Source organism: Alligator sinensis, unplaced genomic scaffold (assembly GCF_000455745.1).
Source record: "Alligator sinensis unplaced genomic scaffold, ASM45574v1 scaffold282_2, whole genome shotgun sequence".
In the NCBI taxonomy this organism is placed as follows: Eukaryota; Metazoa; Chordata; order Crocodylia; family Alligatoridae; genus Alligator; species Alligator sinensis.
Genome location: NW_005841879.1, coordinates 3448917 through 3468291, shown reverse-complemented (window position 1 = coordinate 3468291; position 19375 = coordinate 3448917). Strand labels below are relative to the sequence as shown.

The 19375-nt window shown below is 47.3% G+C and overlaps 1 protein-coding gene across 1 annotated transcript in view; it reads left to right on the top strand.

Moving 5' to 3' along the window:
* The first annotated feature begins 6 nt into the window (after positions 1-6).
* RHBDL3 (rhomboid like 3) overlaps positions 7-19375 on the top strand; it is a 104427-nt gene continuing 85058 nt past the window's right edge. The window contains exons 1-2 of the mRNA XM_025196243.1: positions 7-74; positions 3215-3238. Coding sequence (XP_025052028.1) covers positions 60-74; positions 3215-3238 — 39 coding nt within the window. The 5' untranslated portion in view covers positions 7-59. The remainder of the gene's footprint in view (positions 75-3214; positions 3239-19375) is intronic.

The following is a 19375-nucleotide window of genomic DNA, read 5'->3' as shown; positions in this document are numbered from 1 at the left end:
TGGCCGCGAGCGCGCGGGCGGAGGACATCGAGGTGCTGGAGCCCGCCGATGCGCTGCCCATGGCCGCGGAGGACGTGAGTGCCCGCGCCCGCGAGCCTGCCCCGGGGGAAGGAGGGACCTGGGCTGGGGGGCAGAGGAGCCGCTTTCTTCCCAGGGATGTTGACACGCTGTCATGGCCCAGGAGCTGTCCCTGGGGACCCCCGCGTTCTCCGTCTCCCCCTCCTCTTCGTCGCCTCCAGCCCCCGGGGCCAGGGTGGCCGACTCGGCTGCGTCTCTGGCTGACGACAGGACGCGGCTCCTTCCCGGCGCGAACTCCGCTCCACGTCTCCCCTGTCCCTAATGCTGCTGCTGGTCCTAGCGCTGGGCATCCCGGCTGGATGCGACGCCTGCTAGGGATAGAGCAGGTGCTGGGTCAGGCGTTCGTGAAGGTCTCTTTCTGCACTGCTGCCTCCTTCCTTCAAGGTTTATAACACTGTATAATCCTGCACTTTATAATCCTTCTAGGTTTCTGCACTTTATAATCCTGCTTTTTCTGAACCAGATGTGTCCAGCTGCTCAAATTACCCCCCCACCCCCACCCTTCTGTTCCCCCTCAAAAGATTTGGGAAATAACAGTGCCCTTAGCAAGCAGAATCTTCCTCTCTTTTGGAAAATACCTGGCCTATAATTACTGACCATTGGCATGAACTTTCCCTGTAGAAAATGCTTCACAGGCAGTGTGGAGATGACCCTGCACTCTTTGTGAGCCTAAGGAGTGTTGTGTGTTCATTAACTCACTGGGAGTTTTGGGTGTGCGAGGAAAGCAGGATCATGCCCCTTCTACCCTTGCAATGCCCCTTAGCTAAGGGAAGCAAAGGCTCTTTTCCTGTTAAACTGATAGAGGAGACTGAAGCAGGGAGATGGCAGAGGGCACCGGAAAATTATTCTTCTGAGGCACATGGGCCATCAATAAGAGTGAAAGTAAGATTTGTGAACTCAGGACAAAATAACCTGAACGTCCTTTATCCTCTGATGTCAGAGGGGACGCACAAAAGTCCTAAAGGCTTTCCCTTCTGAAAACATTGGCAGGTTGGTTTTGCAGTTGGATCCTTTCCCAAAGGGCAGGAAGCAAAGCAGAAGTATTTGGAAGAGCTGTGTTCCCAGGTTTGAGCAATACATTTTAGGAATCCAGCTGGAAATGTTAACATTATCTAATTTGACCTGTGATACAACACAGACTATACGGCTGAGTGAAGCCTATTTGAAGAATATATAGAGAGGAGAAACCCCATATGGATGATTCTTTCATGTAATATTAAATCCCCGAACCCCCAGCACTTATTTGTCTTTGATTGTGTTTTCCGGTCCCTCTGGTTAGTGCAGTACTTGCATAGCTGGATTTCAAGAAAGAGTTTGTGTTTCCTTTCCCCAGTGGGAGAGATGCCTCTGAGCTGCTCTCGTCTGTAGTAGCGTCGAGTCATTAGCAGTTTGCTCCAGCAAGGAGCCCAGCAGCTTCACCCTGAGTTAAAGCCAATAGAGGCTGAAGGTGCGGGCGGGGGGGTGAAGTCTAGGTTAATGCACATGACAGTACCTAGATAAGGGTCTCATCCTGCCTTTGTACATGACCTTGGGTGTAAAGCATTTGGAGCCTGACTTAACCCCACTGATATCAAGAGAAGCACTCCAGTGAATTCAGTGGGGATTCGATCTACCCTTTTCAGCTCCTTTTCCCCATCTGTAAAATGGAAATAACTTCCACCTACCTGCCAGTGGGGTAAGAGGCTTGTTTCACCAGGGAAAAGGGTGGCCCATCAACATCCTTGAAAAGTATAATTTATGTGCAACCTGTACATGAAATGAGAGGGGAGATGGTGTAAATGCCTCTCCTGCCTGTTCTCGGTCCATAATTTTAGGCTAGCAGGCTGCAGACTATCCTCTTTGAGAATTAAAATCACTTTGTGCAAGGAGTACACAGGACCAAACTGGAGTTCAGTTCAGAAACTCAAGGTATGCTCCTTAGCTTGTCAGACAAGACCTGATCCGCAATCAACCTTTATACTTCGTTAACCATTGGAGAAGTGGGGACTGTCTGCTTGCAGCTTTGCCGTGATGTCATTACCATGTTCACGGTGACGTTAAATGAAGACAGGATTTGAACAGAGTCCTGTTGAAAGCATTAGGCAGATTTACAGTGATGAATGGGAGTTTAGGAAGAAGAGCCATGCAAAAAATCCCCAGCCTGAGCAATCAGTGAGAATCCAATGAATTAATGTGCAAACTATGTCCCCTCGCTTCAATTTTTGGGCTTTGCTTACCACATGTAATGACATACTATTCACTCTCTATGTAAGACTTTAACCAGAGCTCTATTTGACATAAGATAGAGCAGGTGCTTTTTTATGTAGAATCTGGTGCTAATTTTTTCCCATTTGGTGTGTTAGGTGAGTGAGCGAGATGCAAGTCGAGAGTGTTGTGTGGTGATCGGGGATCAGGGGGTCAAGCACCCTTCTGGTACTACTTTTTCTTGGGACCCTGCAGCAGGAGTTACTGTGTCCCACTAGCAATGCTACATGGAAGCTTCAACCTGCTTGTCCTGCCCTGAACAATGGAGGGAGGGCATTCTTTTATGTCAGATTGGACACTTCAATAGGGAATGACATGTTACTCATGTTCCCTCTGCTGGGATGGAGCGTGAGCCTGATGGGATGGGTGGGGAGAGCCTTAGAATCCAAGGCAGTCCAAAATGTGAAACATGGTCGCTGATGGGCTTCATGAAAGACTCTGAGCCTGCTAAAGGCTGTGTAAGCACTAAGCATGGATTTGCCATGTGCAAGGGGGATTCTTGTGCATGCAGATCGGTGTGCATCCAGATCGTGGGGCAGCTCTGATGCTATTGGGCAGATTTAATAACTGCCCTTAGCACTTGACCTTTCCAAAGCACAGTGTAAGTGTTAATCCTCAAAATGAGCCCCTCCCTGTGAGAGCTGAAACTGCCCCTCTTTCCCTTTTCACAGATGTGGACATTAAAAGTAGGGGGACTGTGACCTGCTCCAGGTCTTGCAGTGCATCACAGTTGGCATTGAATGATGCAGCATGAATGCCTGGCTCTTGGTCCACGTACCCCCTTGGTTATTTGTCTAAGTAGATTTCTTAGATGCATTCTAATATCATTGCTCTTATACATTTTTTTTTCTTTTTTTTTTTCCTTCTTCATGCATTGCCTCTTACCTCTCAGCACTGGAAAGCTCTGTTCGATCAGGTATGTGAACAATGCAGATATGTTGTCGCTCTTTGTCTGGTAAGCAAGGCTCTAACACCTGCTCGCTCTCCTTTGTGTGTTTTCCTGCTTTGCATTTTGTTGTCAAACTAAGTGTTAGTATATGGCCCAGGTGAATCCAGTTCCCAATGGGCTGGTATCCACATCTTGGTCACCACTGCTACTTGCATTGGCAGCCCCCACAGCACCCACAGTATGGAACGGGTTCTGGACACTGAACTTTCTACTAGACCCGAATCAGAGCCGAGGCATGGTGTGGGCTGGGGGCGTTATACTTACAACCAGTTGTGATTTATCTGCTCTGTGGATGGAAGGACTCTCTTGCAAGTCAGCAGCTTCCAAATGATCACTGCATGCTTTGGGCTAGATCCTCAGCACAAGGATATTGCTTGCTATACCCACATATTCCAGCAGAGGACCTAATCCTTTAAGTTTCAAAAAAATGTTTCCATAATTTTATCAACTAAATATAATAAGTCAGACCCTCCGTGGGTTTAAATTGCTGTAGTTCCCTGGAAGTGGATCAGTCCAGGTTGATTAATACTGGTTGAGAATCTCGATCCTGGAGTCTAGTTTTTTAAATGATGCTTTTAGATGCTTTTCCTAGCATAGCTGCTTTATGACATTCCTTTTGGCTGTCAGGCTGAAATGCTAAGTATATATAACAAACAGGGTTTTTTGGTGGCTTTTTTTAAGGGTTGACTTGCTCCTAAGCTGTACTGCTATCTTCATGTCCTAAACTTTTGTGCTTGTGTGTGTGCGTGCACGTAAGTATCCCTGTCTGTAAGTGAGCTGTTACTCTTCCCCGGGCATTGCTCTGGCAGTACTAAAGTGCTGATGGGATTTCTTCACTGCTTTACAAGTCAATAACCCTGCTCCTTGAATGTGGAGAAACTGCAAAACTGGAGGCTGTGGTGCAGTCGCTCCAATGGGTGCCCTTCCACTGCAGAGGGTTCAGTTAGTATTCAGCAAACGGTACAACTGCCAGTCGCGATGAGAGTCCATTTATAACCCAGTGAGGTACGATTTCTTATTAATCTATAAATCTGGGCTGAATAGCGTTTGCCATCACACACCATAGCGAAGTGGTGGTTGGAGGGCGCAGGAACGAGATCCTTTTAATGGTCAGTCACTTAAACCTGCAAAGTAGGTTTTAATTTGTTAGTGTTCCACTGAGTCGTGTCAGCAGCTCAAGTGCCAGAGGACTCGCTCATGATTTGTTTCAGCCATTCTGAATTCTTTTTCTCATTTCAAAAGTTTGCCTTAATTTGCCTGATCCTGCCAACTCCCTGGCTGTGGTCTTGGAGCCCCTGCAGGCTGGGGGCCAAGGCTGGTAGCTGCCTCAGGCTTAGAGGGGAACAGGTAGGGGTGCAGAGGACTTGACTGAATAGCAAAAGTGTCTCTTTAAAGACCGGTTTGATGGTGGTGGGACTTGTGGAACATTACCCTAATGATGAGGGAAACAGACTGTAAAGCAAGTTCCCAAATAATTAGCCATGTTTCAATGAGGGCTGCAGCTGGAAATTTAAGCCCTGTCCATAAGGCTTTATTATCAGAGAGAATGCAGCTTGTGAAAAACCAGTCCCAAGTCCCGAGTAAATCAATAAAGCCCTTGTTGCCTGTGGGCAAAAGCAAAAAGCTGGCGTCTTCCTTCAGTGTTATATCAGGAAGACAGAAAACCCATTAGCTGCGCAATGAATAGTGAGATGCCGTTCGTCATGAAACACGCTCCGAATATCTAGGAACTCACTGCGTCAACAGAGGGGTCTGTGTTTTGTTTGAACTCTGGCTGGAGTCTGCATGAAACGTGAGCACAATAGAAGGCCCCCCGCTGCAATGGCGAGAGGACATACATGCACTGATGTCCCTGACAGTTATGGCTCCGTTACCATGCAGTGCTAAACACGAGTCCCTCTGCATGTTTGCCTGGAGGTGGAACAGGTGCCTGGGAATCCTCCTGCTGGGCGCGCTCAAATAAGGGAGGAATTGTCCTGCCCGGAGCACTGGCCTCCTAGCTCTCCGATACAGGGTTCAGTGTGGTGGTGTCCTTGCTCCCTGTCTGCCTGTAAATCTCTCCATTCACCACCCTGGGGGAGAATGGTAGTACTGGTGACTGGAGGGGGCAGGGGTGAGCAAAGCAGATGAAAACTCTAGGGAGAATTCGCAGTGGGAGAGGTGTGATCTGGGCTCTGATTGCAGGGGTGATGGCATGCAAGGGTCAAGGGAGTAGTTGGAGCCGGTGGTAGTCTGCCACCGTGTGAAACATCACAATAAAAACATCTTTCCTCATAATTTGTAAAAACTTCTTTTTGGGTTTCCCCCCAAAATTTCAGACTTCTTGGTTCAGATGTACAACATTGAAAATTTGGACATTTCCTATAAAAATATAAATCTTTTGTTTAAAAAAAATTGTTTTTAATCAAAACAGGAGGTTTTAGTTTAAAAAAAATTTTTTTGTTGGTGAAAAGCTTTTGGCCAGCTCTGTTGAATCTCACTGGTCACCATAAGTGATCCATGTCAGTGTTCCCTTCTACAGGGGCAAATTGTGCCTAGGACACCAGGCTGAGAATGCCAGTGCTTAGATCTAAGGTCACCACTTATTTAAATTAGGGTTGGCAAGCTGGTCTAATAACTGGCCAAATACTGTCAGTTGACTGGTCAATTTACTGCGTATTTTTTGACCAGTCAAAGATTACAGCCATTTTACATAATAACTTTTTTTTTTTAAAGTGTTCTTGACAGAAATATGATTTTTTAATTGTTTTTGACACATTTCTTAATGGAAAAATTGTGCTTTTTCTGTGTATTATTTGGACCTTTTGGCAATTTCTTACAATTTGGGACCAATATTTGACTGGTCAGTTGACCGAACATTATTTGACCAGTCAAATACCCAACTCTAACTTAAAAGATCTAGCTTAGGTGGGGGTTCATATCTGACTACTGCTCTGTGAGGATCTAATAAATGTCTCGAGGGTAAAATCCTGGCCTTGCTGAACCCAATGACAAAACTGCTCTGAACTCAGTGGTGCTGGGATGTCACCCATGGATCCTCCTGGAACTGAGCAGCCAGCATTGCAGCCTGGCAGTTGAAGTGCAGTGCAGCTGCCGCTCCAGGTGCTGCTTTTGAGGATAGTTTTATTTTAGGGACGTGGCACTAAGTCACTTTTATATGGTAACGTTTACATGGATGCATGCACTTATTTATTGTGCTCATAAACACCCTCCACCACCACCCAGGCCATTGCTCTGCATCTGCTGCCTCTTGGGGGGCTGAGTTGCTTCTGAGCTCTTTGCACATTCTTCCCTGTTTTGACTCGAGACTCCGAGCAGAGCCAGCTTGCTCCCTTCCCCCCATCAGGTCTCTTAGCTTTTCCTTTGTAGAGGACCCCTGTTTTTGTTAAGCACAGAGACGGATTATGTGACGGGTGTGACAGCTTTGGGGAGCAGGGTCTGGCAGCGTGAAGGTGGATGTGGCAGTTGTCCTTTGTTTTCCATTAGTAACGTTTTGCACTGATTCTCTCGTTCTCATGCAGGCATGAAGGGAGGTTGCCCAGTTCTCATGTTGGGGCAGGGTTCACCTGGTTGTTCCAGTGGAAGGCTGAGTCAGGCCCCTGGCCCTCTTCCCCGATCAGCGGTTATCTCAGGCAGATGTTATCTAGCCCTCTTTGTGCCTCAGTTATCCCCATTTGGGAGAGGACTACGACTCTGTTGTTGGGGGTTGAAGTCCTTGGACATGCACAGGATAACAAAAGACCCACAATTGTGCTTCTTTTCCTCTGGAGTATGGGCTTTTCAGAACCTTATTAGTCAGGATTTGAACCCAGCAATAGTCTGGACCAGACCCCACTTTATCCAAGTCCCTGCCGTTTAAACTACCCAGAAGAGGGGTTCCTGGTGTTGGCTTCCCTCCTTCAAGTTCTCCCTTCCTCTTGCCCATGCCTTGGAGACTATCTCTAGTGACTTATTTGTGTAACTATGCATTCAATAGACAAGAAGCTCTTCGCTAGACTGGTACTTCGCGGTTCTCTTTCGGTGCAGCCTGCATTTTGCGTGGCAGCATGGATTCCTCTCTGAACTTGGTGCGTGGGTGGGATGGTAACAGATGAGCAGAGATTACCAAGAATCTTGAGACGTGCAAAATTAAACTCTGGCTGTGTGGGCAGCTAGTGGAGAGCCAAGGCTCAGTAGCAACACTACCGAGACATCCTGGCAGATCATGGAGCTCCTATCTGTGCTAGGAAAAGCTTACCCATGATCACCAGATCAACATTGGGTGCACCCAAATCCAACTTGCCTGGTTCAGAACCCCTGGTTAAAAATTGCTTTGACCAAAGCCTATTTTCCTCCTGGCCAGAGAAGCCAGGTCTGTTTCCTGCAGTAGTGGAGACCCAAATGCAACAACCTTGTGCTAATATATGGAGAAGGACTGAGCCAGAAAGTGTAAGTGAGCAGGATGAACCTGCTGCAAATATCAAACAGCCTGGCCAGGGGCTTGTCAGTGAAGCAGTTGAGTTTTTTCAGTGTAGGGCTGGTCCCGTGTCACTGAGAGTGCAAAGGTCTTTGTAAAATAGGGCTTGCTATAATCTAAGCTGATATGCCAGGCACTATTGGCTGTATCCAGAAAAAGTAGCCAAATGGTTTAATTTGAGCAGTTGGTACATTTTTGTACAGACAGGTTCACTTTTCTCCTCTGTAGACATGCATGCTTGTCTTCAGGGTTTTTCTCTCAAGAAAAAGTTGTGGAGCGGAAAGGGCTCTTAACAAATATGCGGGCTGACAACCTGATATGAAGCCTGCTGAAGAGATGCCCACAGGCAAGACTGAGTTGTGGAGCCGGCATCCCTCTTTTTCCCTATCTGCCTTCCCAATTGAATTTGGACACTTGGTAGGAGTGCCCAGGGATTTATTTCCCCACCCAACTCCCAACCAAGACAGGGGGTGGTGGAAGGGGAAAAAGGACTTAGAAGTGAGCCGAGCTCATTTGGCAGTGCACAGAGGGGCCCCGGTATTTGCCCCGCACCCTGGCGTCTAATCTCATTTGCAGTTTTCAGCGTGGCCTTCTGGAGGAGGAGACAAGGAGACAGAATAGATTAGTCTGGAGCAGAGGGCACTGGCAGAGCACCTGCCTCTGCCCCACCACCTTTGGGAGGGGGTGAGAGGGACAGCTGGGCGTGTGTCATCCGCTGCTCTTTGAGGCACTCCCTCCGTGGAGCACACGATTAATGAGTCAAGGGACACTCTTTTGTGAACGACAAAGACTCGAGGTTTCAGCAGGGCTCTCGATCCTCTTTCTTCCCAGAACCACCATCACTTTAAATTTCTCAAGTGGGGCTGGGGCCACGGCCAGCCGCTGTCTGGAACCACAATGCTTCCCTTTCACTTCCCTCCCCCAGGCGCTGCTGACCTCTGTCATGCAGTGTTAACCCTTTCGCTCCTCCTGGATTAGAAAATTACCCTTGGACTGTATTGCCCCCGTCCCTGTCAGATGGAGGGGTCTCTCTCTGCTGGGTGAAGGAGGTGTTCTGCCCTTGCAACCCCTCCAGCTCTGGGCTTTCTCTGAGGGCCTCAAAGCCTCTCAACACCCAGTGTTAACAAAGGGAAGACTTAGCACATTAAGGGCAAGACCCACTCAAGGTGGCAGAGCTGATTATGAGCAGACTCCTGGTCCCCTGCTTTACTCCCAAGGCTGGTATGACTGCTGCTGTCCAGGAGCATTGGCTAGATGTGCAAGAGTAGGCGAGATACTATGGCAGGAGCTGTGAGCCAGTGACCTCAATCTTGCATTTAAACACCTTTGAGGGCAGATTTTCCAAACAAGGTGTACCCTGCTGTGGGCGCTCACACCAGGTGTTTGCCTAGAGCAGGCTAGCCAGCCGTCTCGGGCACTTAGGTGACTACTGCTCCTGCAACATGTGAGTGCCTGATAATCTTTCCATATATTTATCCTCAGCACTGCTGGGAAGCATGAACATGCTGTCTTCCCATTTTACAGATGGGGAAACTGAGGCCCAGATTAAGGCCCTTATCCTCCAAGGTATTTAAGTGCCTTGCTTTTAGGGCCTTCTCTCACCAAACAGACATTAAGAGAGGAAAATGTGAATTTACCACCCATCAAAGCAGCTAAATCCCTTGCTGAAGGGGTCTGTGTTGGTGCAAGGGTTTGAACCCAGGTCTCTCCAGTTCTGGAGGAGTGTGCTAATCATTAGACCATGCTTCACTCCCTTGTGCAAGTCCCAGCAGCCCAGTGATGTTCATGCATGTGAAGAATGAGTCTGATCTTTTTTAAGTGGCTCATGCCAGCCTGATGCACCTCTGCATTGGCAGAGGTTTCAGGAGGCTGCAGTCCCTTCACAGAAATATGCATGTATTCCCCCCTCCGGTTCTGACGTGTGTGGGAAACCTGCATGTTAAAGCACAGAGCAGCAGATGTAAAGGGAGTTGCACTGCATGCAGGTGACTTTCCCTCTGCGTTATCTTCGTGGCAGGCAGTTTGATGTCTGGGGGTGGGTTTTGGTAGCGCACACACTCCTGTATTTTTGGTCTAACATGCCAAGTGGTTTTGTTTTTAGAGGCACGTACATTCTTGCTAACGTGTCACTCTCGACATCCCACCTTATATGTGAAAGCCCATTAAAACAACATTAACATCTGAGCTTGTGTGTTAAAAAAAAAAGTCTCAGCAGCAATGTGTCTGAAAGCTGCTATGCAAATTGCCCATGTACTGAGCATCTCGTTCCACAGCACTATGATCTGAGTGGGGTCCCATCTCAGATCATAGATTAGATTAGAAACTTTCAGTTTCTAATAGTACAGATTAGAAACTTGCTCAGTGTCAAAATGCGTGGGGCAATGCTGACCCAAGTGAAGGGAGGTCAGAAAACGCAGTATTGGGCACGTGTACAAATGGGGCTATTGCAAGAAGCTGCATTCCAAGTTTTCAGGGTGTCTCTCTACCATCCCATCTGATCCTAGCTGTTGCTGCTGCTAAGGCCATGTGAAGCCAAGGTCCCTTGAGAACATGGGATCATACACATGCATATTATATTTGTGCAAGATGAGACATGAACCCTACTGCTCTCGCCATGTCCCCAGCTGGGTAGTTGTGTTCTTTTGACTGTGTTGCAATTTTAGCTAGAGAAACCAACCCTCACTTTTGCTCTTAAAAGCCCTTTGAAAAGCCTGCCTGACGACACCAGTGTAGTGCACCTGCTGTGACCCACCCCAAAGACAGCTGCCTGGTAGTGGTAGCTGAAACATCTCTGCATAGCACCTTGGAAAGATGCTGTGTGTGGTATCTTGACCCAAATCCTCTTCAGCAGCCCAGGAGGGAGCACAATGGCTGACATCTGACTTGGGCTGTTGCCATGTCATGCCAACAGGCTGATGGGCAGCGGGAGAGGTTCAACTGCAGGGTGGTGGCTGGGGCAAAAAAACCCACTATCTTGCATTGTCCCCATGCTGGCAGCACTGGGACTTACCGACAGAGGAGCTTGGGGATAACTGGCTGCACTTGTCCAGGTGACTGCATGATGCCATGTGTCATGCCTTTTACTTCTGAGCTGGACCCTGATGGGGGTTCATCTCTCATTTAACTCCTTTAAAAAGGCAAAGATTTCTTGCAGGTTTTGAAGAGACCTGATTTCAGTTAGCAGTAGCACTGCTCCAACTCTGAGGCCTTTCTCTGGGTCAAGGAGCCATCACAAGAGGATGTGAAAGTCCTACTTGAGCTTTTAATTCTCTTTCTTCTCCCAAATTTAAAAGTAAATCCCTCAGCTTTCCTCCCATCCCTCGGAAACAGCTGCTTGGGGTGACCTTACACTGCTGGTGACCAGAGTAATGATGGGTGAAACTGATGTTAAACAAGCTGGATAAATCTTCCCCGTAGGAACCATTCTTCACGGTCTCTGATACTTGACATGCTGTATTTTGTGTCTCCTCTGGAGCCTTTTGGAGGAGACAGTCAGATGAGAATAAATAAGCCAGGCAGGAGGAAGGAAAGCCATGGATCCAGATTCACATCATGTGGCTAGCTTTGCAGCTCCTGGCCATTTTTAGGGAGCTCCTTCTGTTACCCTTCTCTATATCAGGGGTTTGAGACTCAGACTGGGGGCGGGGTGGGACGGACCCTGAAATCTGCAGCCAGCTTGGTTCTGATGTTGGGTTTTGGTGGAATGGTTGACTGAAGGTAGCTTGTAGACAGACAGACGTGACCATCGAGGTGAAGAACAGAAAGTTTCATCCAAACAGCTGTTAGGGCTCAATCCTGCAAGGTCCTCTGTACTTTCATCTTGATCCAGAAAGGCACCTAAGCATGTGACAAAGTGCCTTGATGGAATGAATTATCATCATACTTACAGTTGAGTGCAGGCTGACACAGACTTTACTAGACTGGTGCTAGAGTAGCTGGCATCCCACACGACTGAACCACCCAAAAGCAGTAAGTTCTGCTTCCCAAAATCGTGTCCAGTCATACCTGTTGGGACCCAGGCCCAGGCTGGCAGTAGAAATGATTGTAGCTAGCAGGGTTTCCACCATATTTCCTTGGCCTTTTGCAGGCAGGGACTTTTTCCTTTCTTTTATAATACAGTGTCCATGATCTGTAGACCTGCTTAGGGAATGTAAGCTGGGCCCCTGCTAGCTGTGACCATATTTGTGCTAGACAGTCATACTGTTTGGCTCCTCTGTGGCATTACTGTCTCAGGTGGGGCAGTCTGAGATGGGCCCTCATCTGGGTTTTTCCTGATTTCCTGCAATGCAATCTGCTTACAAATGCTACAGACAACAGCACGAAGAGGGGAGATTCCTATTGGAAGGATTATCCCTCCGAAATCGAGGTACATATGTGGCTCTGAGGATTGACATTATCTCCCAAGACATTTGTCACTTGTACAAGTGTTGTCAAAGGGAAAAAGCAAAAATGCCTGCTTGCCATTATTTTTTTTTCCACTCCTGGACTGGTGCCTCATCCCTCAGCTACAGCTCTTTTGTCACATGGCAGCCTTTTGGTGACATTCATTCGCTGCCTTTTGCTGCATGAGTGCATTGGCTGGGCAGGGTGCTTGCTTCGCCCCTTCATCTCATAGGGTATAAAGAAACTCCTGGCTCTGGACAGCAGAAGGACTTCTTTCCTTCAAGGATCAGTGAATAGTTTGTGTGCATGTGGGTGGGGTTCAGTATGGGACATCTTTTGCAGTAGAGATGCTGATGGCATTCCTCGGGGGGTCATGCTTGTGCGTGTCATGGCACCAAGGTCACATCATCTCCCTGGATGTGACAGCCCTAGAGACCAGGTCCTCGTAGGGCTGCCTGTTTGGAATCACCTCCCGGACAGTGGGTGTGTGCACTTACCCAAGCTCCATTCTCCTCCTGCTGTGGTCCCCAGACCTGAGCTCTGGCATTGTCGCGTTGATTTATGGGACAATTTAGGATTTCTGTCAGTGGCCGAGACAAGCTGGAGCAGAAAGTCATTCACTAGCAGCTGATTTATGGGCACGGTAAACAGTGGTGAAAGGTGCAGTGAGAATTCTCTGGACCTTGCGTGGCTCCAGCTGACGGGCAGCTCCATCCTGTTATTTGACCGCGTGGAATAATAAAGCGGGGAAAACTAATTAACTTCTGGGCCTGCCGAAAAACAAACCACTTCATGCAAAAAATTACTCCGCTCTTGCAAGCAACAGTGAGTTTATGGGCTAATAACCCCACGTTAATGACAAGAAGTGTGGCTGCAACACACACAGTATGTTCCTGTTGCCAATGCCTAAGGCCAAATGACATCTTGGCAAGTTCATCTTCTCTGGCAATGGCTCAGGATTCCAGCAGTTCCCTGGTAGATGGTTCCATTTAATCCTTTTTAATTATTTACCTGAAGCAATATTGGGAGGTTCTTTGTAACTTTAAATGGAATGAGTAATGTAAAGCAAACCTGAACTGAGGTTTAGTGATACTTGGCTGGACCACTGTGGCTTGAGTGTCATAAGCGCTCTGGTGACTCTTTTTGTATGCTGTTCATATAGCACCAATTGCTGTGGTATCTGTCTGCATCTGCCCTCTTCTTCCACTGCCCGGGCACCAGCAGATTCCCTTCAAGCTAACGGGAGAAGCAGAAGTTTCTTACCTCTCAGGACGAGGTCCCAGCTGAGAATGAAATTCTGCAGCTCATCACAGTTAAGGGTATCGAGCTAAGGCTGTGATGATTCCTGATGCTCAGTGTTACTGTCCAGCCAGTTATGGATTCCTGGAATATTTGCCAGTGCTGCATGGAGAATTCAGCTTTGCTCTTCCTCAGCTGGTTCAGAGCGAGGAGCAAAAGTCATTCAGTGCTTCCATGTATTATAGTAGGACTCTAAATAGCAACAACGATCTAAACATAATCCCTTATCTACCCTGCCTCTTCCTGCATCACTATAGGATGTAGGCAGACAAGGTTCTTGGGTAGATGTGATATCTGTTATTAGACCAACTAAATAAAAGATATCACATCTACCCAAAGAACCTTGTCCTGCCTATGTTAGGTACGTTTAACCCTCCACATTTTGAGAAATGCATTAGTATGTTTGCTGACAGCGCTGTGCTTCTGCCAGCTCCTAGGCTATTTTCTGGGAGTTTCCTGTAAAGTCTCTGGTCGCTCTGGAAGTCCTTCTGTCCGTTTGCTATTTTATTACCAAGCAATAGGGGCGGAGTGTACTGCCTGCCTCCAAGAAGCAGAGCTGTAATTTTTGTGGAAAAACAGTGTATTCTGTGTTAAATAATGCAAATGGACAACTTGCTGTGCTATCCTCAAAGAGCTGGGCAGGTTTTGCCCACAATTAAAGTGGAGGCGCATGCAGCTTTACTCCACTACTTATTTTTGGGATGTGCAGAGTCAGGTGGGACTGCTTTCGGTATTGGAGCTATTGGCTGAACTGGGGACAGGCTATGGAAAGAGGTGAAGCATTGTTCTCTGAATGCAGTCTTCTGCAGTTGGGGAAAGTTAGTTTGGCGAGTAAAGCATTGGGCTGGGATTTGGGTGTAATCTGAGGCCAGTTGTTGGCTCTGCCACAAAGTTCCTTTGTGAGTCCAGGGAGTCAATCGCTCTGCTTCCATTCTCCCAGAGAAAACTGATGCTATTGCTTGCAGTCCCTATCCTTCTTATTTGGCTGGTGAGCTCTTCCTCGTTTCTGCATCTATACAGCAACCAGCATGTGGGCCTCGATGTATTACTCTGACGATAAAGTTCAGTAATAGTCACCTCTCTTTCTTTGTGCCAAATATGTTGCTGGTGGAAGAGATGAGCCCTTGGGATTTGAGAGAGAAACCAAATCAGGGACACTAGACATGGGATGCCTGCGACAATCCAGAGACCCTTTTTTCACATGTCTGTCTTGGGCCAGGCTTGCTCAAGCTTTGGAGATGGCTTAAGAACCTCCCTAAAATGTATTTTTCCAGCCCAGTGAAATGTGAGTTGAGAACCAAAAGATGTGTGCTATATTTGTCCTAGAACTAGCGTGTTTACATTCGTGCCGGTAGAATTCTGGTTTTTAGCACATTAAATCAGCTCCCCTGTGGATTTTCACCTCCTTTCCAGATCTGGCAGGCTGTGTAAAATAGAGCTATTTTTAATCTGAGATGTTGCAGCGTTGCAGGTTTGGAGACTAAACCTCAGTTGGGTGTCACGTCTATCTCTGTGCCTCATAATACGAAGCTCCCTCCGTATCACACCATCTGAGCTAATGGATCAAACCCACTGCTGAGTGTGTACTGCGTCTCAGTTCATTGGAGGAGCTTGAACTCGGGCTGGAGTCAAACTGTCTGTGACATGGAAGATCTGCCAAAAAAAAAGGTGTGCCATTTAGGAGAGTGTGAACCAGGGAAAGGCTGAAGGCATTTCTCACCACAAAGGCAGGAGCAGTATTGGTGCAGTTACACTAATGCTCTTGTGCTTCTTAATCACACCATTCTTCTTATCATGGATGCAGCTACTCTTCCCCATCCTTCTTTTTAAATGGCAGCTCAGTGATGGGGAGGAGCTGGGTTGATATTCTTGGCGCTCGCAGCAAGCTTTCCTGCTCTCTCCTGTCCTGGGCCCCAGCCCAGCATTGTAGTGGGCTCTGTGCCAACTCAGTCATCTCAGCTGGTGGGGAGGTACCAAATGGGGCTATTACGTGTGGCTGTGTCAGGTTGTGATGTGGATACCCATTGCCAAGGAGCTGGGCTGAGGCTGTCCGCTCGTTTCATACCTTGCTTTTTTCCTTTTACCGGGAGCATTGTAAGCATGGAGAGGGGACTGCTAGAAGAGGGAGGATGCTGGAGCTGAGGTGTATATCTGGATACAAGCCTCCCCACAGTCTGAGCGTGTGAATCAGGGAATTTGGGTCCTTGCTGAAGGAAACCTTTTGCCTGTGAGAGGAGTCATAGGAAAGTCAGGCTGGAAGGGACCTCAGGAGGTCATCTAGTCTAGCCCTCTGCTCAAGGTAGGATCATCCCTGACTAAATCATCCTAGACAAGTGTTCATCTTTCTTGTTCTGAAAAGCTTCAGGAACAGCCCCATGCACAACTACCAGACCTGATGCCTAAAACATCAAAAGCACCCTTTAACTTGCCTCAGGTAAAGCAAGGACAGGAAGTAGGATGTTACAATGCTAATGCACTAGCATCACTTAGGGGGACATTTATCTCGTTCCCCTCATTCCTGACCAGTGCTGACTAAAGCTGTGGTGCACTGAAGCGGCTGAGGCCAGCACCTGCAAGCCTATTTTAGACTCCAGGTTTTCTAGCCCTGCTGCTCTTCACACTACCACCAGCAAAGCCCCATGGCTTCATCTCCAGCCCTTGGTGCTCAGCAGGCTTGGCCTGCAGTTATTGTGAAGTGGCCTGAATGGGAAGACCTGTTCCCAGGGAGCTGTCTGCTTGGTCAGCACTGACCAGTTCTGCCCTCTGGCAGCACGAAGGATGCTTCAAAGCCACAGACCATCTCTGTCCTGACTCCTGGTGCTGAAATTGTGGTTAACTCTCAGGCTCACGGTGTCCCTTGGCAGCAGTGAGTAGCTGGTTTTTGCAGGGCTGAGACCATGCTTATTACCTTGGCTATCCTGTTGGTGGAGCTGGTCCTGACTTACAGCTGAAAGAGTACCCACCTAGGATGGTGTTTCTTCCTGAGCTGAAGGTCTGTCTGGAGCTCCTGTTATACCCAGCCCCTCTGTTCCCTTGCAGAGCACATACCTCAGCATGTACCCCACGGGCAGGAAAGTTATGGGAACCCGGGCTGATGTTCCTGAGTTAGATGTAACAGGGGGATGGGGCTCAGAGTCTGCCTGATGGGCACGTTTCATCCCAGTGAATCCTGACCCTGGGTCTGCCTTGGGTAGGGAGCAGGAGCCTAGTGGGAGTATAATGGTGCAGGGAGCAGCCAGTAGCTTCTATGAGGCATCTCCAGGAAGTCTGTGTATGCCACCCAGAGCAGGCAGCTGGTCTCCACCTCTGTTTTCCCAGTCACCAGCCCCCTGGGGTAGACACTGGTGCATGGTGATTGTGCAGGGAGCTGCCTGTGCTTTCTGTTGGCAGGATTTGCTCTCCTGCCCAGTGAAATTCAGTCTTAGCTACAAACTGGATGCACATCAGGGCTCAGCAGTGGCTTTACCCTAAAGAAGCTGCTTTATTTTTCATTACAAGTATCTGTCCAATAGTGCTCACTGTCAGGGCAGCTCAGGACCTTGCAAGGTTTACTGAGATATCTGGGCTGTCTACACAAGAGACCAAGCCCATTGACCCCCTAGCTTCCTGGAGCTGTGAAACGAGGGCAGGTTGCATACTGCAAAGCTGTTTGGACAAAGCAAGAAAGAGTTGTTCGGGAGCAGTGATTGCCTTCTGCGACTTGCTGCTCTGTGCTGTTGTTTCTAGGCTGGCTTGGTTTCAGCAATGGTGTTCACTGATAAGCAGCAGGTAAAAGACTCCATGGTTGAGATTTGATTCACATTAATTGCTTTCCCCAGCATCTTAGTTGCACTTTTTTGGGCAGATGCTTCTCTGTGCCATGTGAGGCAGGTGCCTCGCTAGGGCAGCAGCACCTGCAACCAACATACTGATTCTTGCCATATAGCTAGTGCTGGTTTTGTCCTTTCCTACCTGTTAACTGGTTGTTACCTGTTAGTACACAGCAACAAATAAGCACTGAAGAGATCTCACTGAGACAGAGGGGCTATGTGGTCTGAGTACAGTGGGGAGGGATCAGTAAGGATGAAAAGCACTATGGAGGTCAAAAGTAGGCTTTCAGAGTCACCCTCCTTTTTCCCTTCCCCAAGGTCCCATTTTCCTTTAGGTCTGATCCTTCAGCACCTCCGCATTTTTTGCCTAAAGCTGAATGGAGCTGTTATAGCTGTTTTTCATTTCAGGATCTCAAGGCATTTCTCTAGCACCAGTACAGTTCACTTCACAGGTACAGAAACTGAGGCACAGAAGTTAGTGATTTACCCAGTATAACATGGAGGGGCTTTGACAGAGCTGGAAGCTGAACCCAGATCTCTTCACTTCTGGTCTTGTTTTTTAATCCTGGGGCTCTTCTGTCTCAGAAATCTATTCTAATATATAAATGTTGCATTAAAATAAAGCTAATTTCTGGGTCTGTACTGAATGTTATATATAAAATAAAGGTCCTACTTCATCCACTCCCTTAAACTCCTAGCTGCATTGCTGGGGCCAAGCCTACAGCTCCAGCTGAAGTCAGTGTTGTTTTAGGGAGGTTAATACCTTTGAAAATCAGGCTCACTTCTTCTTGGCTTGTTTTTATCTCTGGTGTAGAAGGCTTAACATTTGATCTGGTCCCCAGGTATGTAACATAAATGTGCATTCTGGCAGTAGATTAAGACATCACCCTTGGATTTTAACATGTGTTAAAAGACATCTTCCTTTGCTAGGAAGATAAGGCTTTCAGTTTAATACAAGTGCACTAAAATCACTTGTTTGACATGTTATAAATCAACCCAGGGAAGGTTTCCTTTTGGGTAAGCTGACATTTGTTTCACTTGTGAAACATGAACATGTCACATTTTCTAAACGTATCTTATAATCTACAGCCCAGATGTACTTCATGTACCATGTACTACAGATCAGTTTTAGTCCAGCATGGACATCCCTTGGAAATACTTCTTATAAGAAAATGTGATCATTAAGTTGAGTTACGATGGACATTAATTTCCCTATTAGGAATTAATTTATTCATGTAGTTCATGTCCACTGACCCCATAACAGCTTGCAGGCTGGATATGTAAATTGCTAGCTACAGGGGATGACTGATCCATTATCAGTTGAATTTGATGCCCATAAAGATGAACACTTCTAATGTTGCGCGGCAACGGTTTGCTTGACATTTTAAGGGACCTGTGGCTATGTCCCTTGGAATTGAGTGTTTTAGGCTATTTTGTTACAGTGTCCATAGAAGGAGGGTGGATGGCCTATCGTGTGCGTCATGCTTGCACTTATGCTTTATCTGCACCTTGCATCATTTTAAATGAGCTTTGAGTTCCATCATGTTGAACCTTTTTGTAGTAGTTAATAAACATCAGTCTAAATTCACCACCTCCAACCCAAACTTCCTCTTCAGGAGATTCAGTTAGGCCCCATATTTATTGTGTTTAATAGCTTTGTGCAAAGCTAAGTCTTTATAAATATATTTTCCTGAATGGATTTTAATTTGGAGGGATTGGTTTGGATTCATACCTTCCCTTGTGGCTTTTTGCAGCCCCGTGTGTGCCTCTGGTGAGATTGGGACCAAGTGAGACTGATTAGGAACAACTTCAAACCAAAGCAAAATGGGCCAGTTTATTTTCATAACTATGTCATAGCCAGGGGCAGTCTAACCACCAGCCTTACTTGAAACTGAAATAAATAAGAAATGCTAGTGTGGATTTTTAGATTTTGGATGAAGTCCTGCCCCCTTTAAAGTGAATAGGAGTTTTGCCTCACTCACTGGGGTCAGGATTTCACCTGGGACTTGTAACTTGGCAGTGTCTCTTTACAAGTTCAGATATGAAAAGTTTGATTCCTTTGCTAACAAAATCTGTACAAGCCATGTGACTTCCTAGGAGAAAGTTTTGTGATCCATGTTCACTTTTCAAGTGGGCGATATTGCTGTTGTCAATCAG